Genomic DNA, 4,876 nt, shown 5'->3' with positions numbered 1-4,876 from the left:
CGACGCCACTGCTGACTAGTGGTTCTGGTAGTGGTGGTACTGGAATGGTAGTGATAATGGTATCAAAAAAGGAGGTATATGTTTTAATGTACTGAAATGAGCCTACATACTTGAGTGTCCAGATGCCCAGGTGGCATCAAATAGAAACCACCTGTTTGATATCTTGATCCGGTTCCAGGCGTGTCTCAACTTACTCGAATTTTCTCCATTGACCAGATCATCACCAATCTTATAACCAGATCCCTTGGCTAGACCGCTGATTTTTTCACAGGTTAAGCCGGCAAGCCTATGGATTAATCGTCAAAAAGTGATACAATAATTCCTGATGACGTCAAATTTAAATCATTAGTCTCAAATGATACCAATGATTGTACAAGGGCGGTCCGGCTTGTTCGGTGTTGGCCGGACCAATACTTTACAACTCAATATCTTTTGTAAGCCAAATTGTACTTCCTCTGACGCAACCTCTTTTCTTTTTACAAAATTAAATGACCTGACTTCAAGCTACAAAAAAACCAGTTAACATCGTCTAAATGTACTAGTACCCCACCCTAAGCTGTTTGAATTATAGTTTGCTGTACCCTGGATTGGTCATGCGCGCCCAATCACCTGGTGACGATAGCGGTCCTTTTTTAACTGTTGTTAAGTATCAATAGCATAGTTCTATAGTTTATCATGATTTGATTCACCACATAAATAATAATCTTCCGGAATCAGACTCAGAAATATGTTTTAGACATACTTTAAATTTTCTATTGTAATCATACATGTGAATATGTGACTTTATGAAATAAACCGAAGTCGAATCTAAACTATTAAACATTTAATGTATATTAAAACGAATCTTTTTAATATTAAGTTCATCATCTGGTACGTTATTTGACTGCACCATTAATAAAACAAGAATTTACTGAATAATTAAAACTGCATTTGGCCAGACCAATAAAAATTGCTTCCGACGCACCTGTTGTGTGAGCTTCAAAAATGAGAATGTAAAAACCTGTACTTTTTTGTTTACTATCGACAAAGGTTTACATTTACGTTTTACTTTTTGCACAGCTTTGTGACAGTACCGGTATCACTTAATTCACTCATGTTTAGGTAGATTTTTTTGCCACATTGTTACTTACTGGCACATTTCCAATACTAAGTTTGCGAATCCCTCGCAGACAGCAGAGCCCTCTATCAACACGTCTTGTGCAGCTGAAGAGTCCGGACGGTTACCAGTGTTCAAGAAGTTTATGTCATACGCGATGTTGGTCGCAACCCAGCGTATTATAACGCGTGCCTTATCGTACTCCGTTGACGTGATTTCCAAAAGATATTCCACTAAACGTTTAATGTTTTGCTTCAGTGGTTTTGGTGTCTGCAAATTCAAAATATACTTAAAAAATAAATTGAATTGATCATACTGATAAAAGTATCAGTAAGGCAATGTGAGACCAGTGAGGATCGAAGGTGAAGAGAATTTCCACTCTCAGTGGTCATGCATCCTTATAGCGCTTTCGCTTTCCACAATATAAACTGTCTCAAGGCGCTTAAAACAACTAAAAAAAAACTACAATAAGTTAATTATTGAACAGGCGGTACAGAAGGTACGTACCCTCTATTTTGAGATGGTGTCGCCATCACTACCGTGTACACGCAAGTATGCCTACCTCGGCATCTGTATGCTGGGCTCCGTTATCTTTCAAAGAGAATATAAGCCTGCGGCTCTATTCTACTACAGTGTACTGCTAAGTTGGTGGCACCACTTCAAGTAAGGATCGGTGCGAGTTGTCAAGGGCAATGAACTTAACTACTGAAATTATTTGTAAATATGAAGTAATTAAATTGAACATCATTAAAAAGACGGGTTCTTAAATAAAAAGTGAGGATGCTTCACGAAGATTTGCATGTAGGCCTATCTCTCATCTCCCCCTCCTACTATGTCGGAAAACCATGGACCAGTCGTCGGATTTGTTGATTAAACATATATTATAGGTCTATTGTGATTGCAGTTCTTCTAGAAGGAAAACAAATACCACCCTACCCTAAAGCTTAGCGGTTGGCTGAGAGAGGTATAATTGTTCCTGCTTCTTGTGCTGATGACCCAGGTTCAAACCTGGCCAGTGGTTTTAATTGGAGTCGGGTCGCTCATTGAGAGTTAGGCGGGTTAAGGACAATGTTTGTAACCGTATGTGTCCATGTTGTAGTTAAGTCGGGTGGCGCTGCACTGCGAAGTGCCGTGGGTCCCTAGGCGCTCAGCCTAAATTTCCAATTTCCAAATAGAATGAAGACCAATGAAGAATATTGAAATATCTCTACGACAATGGGATAAAGGTGTACTGTATATACATACAGTATATGTACAGTTGCTGGTATTTATAATGCTTTGGCCTATATTGTTCTAAATGGCTATATATCGATTTCGTGAATCATATTTGGACCAATACTTTTTCAATACCTTTTCAACATGATCATCAAGACGTGTCATAGCATCGAATCCAGGGTAGATGGCTTTTAGTTCTGGCGAAAAGAACTCGTTCAGATCAACCTTTGCATCAACTGGAGGTGGTGCTGGTCTTGGAAAAGCTTTGCACACCTCATTATAAAGGACGAGTTCATTTGTGTCTTTACTTCCATCAGTAGGCCCAATGTTCTTCCTATTGCCGGTCGTCGAAACTTTGTTATCCAGTTCACGTGTTTGTGTTTGTGATGGTTGAGCATCCTTATTGCTTTCAAGTGTTTTTTCCTGGTTTTTATTATGTTTTGTTTTATGGCCACCACGATCGTCTTTCGAACTTGGTGACTGTTCAGACGTAATCACATTTGTACATTTAGAAGACCTACACCCCATGTTGGTCTTGTCCTTTTAATAATCTACAAGAAAATAGATTACTAAATATATATAAATAAATAATATGTACAGTAGATTGTTTTGTATATGTTAAAGTAACTAATATTTCTTGTCAAAAATTTCATTTGAAAGCTAAAAAATACATAATGAAATATAATGGGGCTTAATGGGCTTAATCTCGAGAAAAAGCCCATCTCGAATTGAAGTCCTCATCTTTAGTTTGCAAAAGTAGCCTCGAAAATAAGCCCATCTCGATGGGCTTCTTTTCAAGATAGTGTGGGCTTCTTTTCGATATGGTACAGTACTGTGTTATTATATTAATTTTGTTTATATTATACAGTAAAACCTCAAATAGAAGCCCAATGGGTTTAATCTCGAGAAGAAGCCCATCTCGAATTAAAGTCCTCCTCTTTAGTTTGCCTATTATCTTTTTTTGTTTTTATTTATTTAGAATTCACGTACAATCCATTATCAAAAATCACATAAAGGAATTCTGGGGTTAAAACACTAAAGTAGCCAAAAGGCCGACTTATTAACTAACACAAACACAAAAAATAAATACAGTATTCTGGTAATCTAAAGAAAAGCCTATCTCGAAAAGAAGCCCATGGGCATCTTTTCGAGATAGCATGGGCTTATTTTCGAGATAGTACAGTAGGCCTACAAAATTGAAAACACGCTTGGTTTATGCAGCAGCTTAGGTGATTTAATGCCGGTTAATACACTCCATGACAGACTGATGCTACAGTGTCACAATTTATCATTTTATATTAGTAATTCCAAAAATTTACAGCATTACATTTTGAAAAAAAGCCCCCCTCCCCCCTATTGGCAAAAGTAGCCTCGAAAAGAAGCCCATCTCCAAAGGTCGCAAAGAAAAAAGAAGAAGCCTGGGGCTTCTATTCGAGGTTTTAGTGTAGGCATATATATCCCTGGTTCTTAAAGCATGTTTTCCACTAGGCGATTATTCGCACGAATCATCGGTTCATGTGCATGCGCATTCACATTCCTATCGAAGTTTTTGCGAAGCGAAAAATGCGCAACAAATCGGAGCTCAGGAAGCTAACCTACGCTTTGATTACATATTCTGCAACTAAAGTAGGCCGTAGGCCTACTCATATAAAAGACCATTGTGCTCACTGGATGCTTTGTTAAATTAGAGGCCTCTGCCAAGTATGGAATAGGCCTACTATCTCTTAGATAAACTCAATTTTCAGGGGCAAACTTAAAATTTAAAGCAACAAATATTTTAGATTTAGAAGGCAAGAAACGGTCATGAACAAATATAGGTCATACACACACAGATTATGCCCATTGGTCCACTGACGCAAACTATTGATTGTTATATGCGAAATTTTCACACGAAGGGTTCATCGATGGAACGTAGATGATCCGTCACGAAATATGCCTTAAAAAAAACAAATTGTATTGCCCTTGGAGCCCAGCCTATGGGGAAAATTTGAGTGCATAGGCCTATGTGCTTTAAACGCAAAACGAGTGTCATTCGAATTTGTAAGATAACTGATGTGTTGTGAGTGAATATAATTATCTTATTTTATCTTATCTTATTTAATTATTTTGTCTTGGCATCATATACAAGATGTAATCGTATTGGTAATCGTGTCCAGGGAACAGTGAAATAAGTTTTCCTTGAAATAACATCAGTTCTACACATCCGCCTGAAGAGTGTGGTTGTAGTGGAATTAAATAATATGAAGTAATCAAGTTTTGCCTTCGATTTGTTTTGTATTTAGCTCTACCCCGGTATCGAGTACTCTACTCCAGACGATCTTGAACCTTATACTTCAATATATATATATATAATTCAAATTCAAATTCTTTAATTCTTTATTTATTTAGCAACTAAGTAAACATAGTTGAATTTACAATAAAAAACATCATACAGTATAAATATATATAGAATCAATTCAGAATACAAATTTAAAATGTTTAAAATACGATAAAATTTAAAAAAAAAAAAAAAAAAAAATCCAAAAGGTTTAAAGAAAAAAAAAGAAAAAGGCAGAAAAAAAAACC

General features: G+C 36.7%; 1 protein-coding gene across 1 annotated transcript in view; it reads right to left on the bottom strand.

Annotated features, from left to right (window-relative positions):
* Nucleotides 1–2,863, bottom strand: part of LOC117109530 — an 8,711-nt gene extending 5,848 nt beyond the window's left edge. Inside the window, exons 1-3 of the mRNA XM_033251903.1 lie at nt 2,447–2,863; nt 1,131–1,366; nt 111–286 (exon numbers count right to left, since the gene is read on the bottom strand). Coding sequence (XP_033107794.1) covers nt 111–286; nt 1,131–1,366; nt 2,447–2,839 — 805 coding nt within the window. The 5' untranslated portion in view covers nt 2,840–2,863. The remainder of the gene's footprint in view (nt 1–110; nt 287–1,130; nt 1,367–2,446) is intronic.
* Between the last annotated feature and the right edge of the window lie 2,013 nt (nt 2,864–4,876).

Source organism: Anneissia japonica, unplaced genomic scaffold (assembly GCF_011630105.1).
Source record: "Anneissia japonica isolate Jap-2015-1 unplaced genomic scaffold, ASM1163010v1 scaffold35387_len16048_cov104, whole genome shotgun sequence".
Taxonomy (NCBI): Eukaryota; Metazoa; Echinodermata; class Crinoidea; order Comatulida; family Comatulidae; genus Anneissia; species Anneissia japonica.
This window is presented reverse-complemented; position numbering and strand designations above follow the sequence as displayed.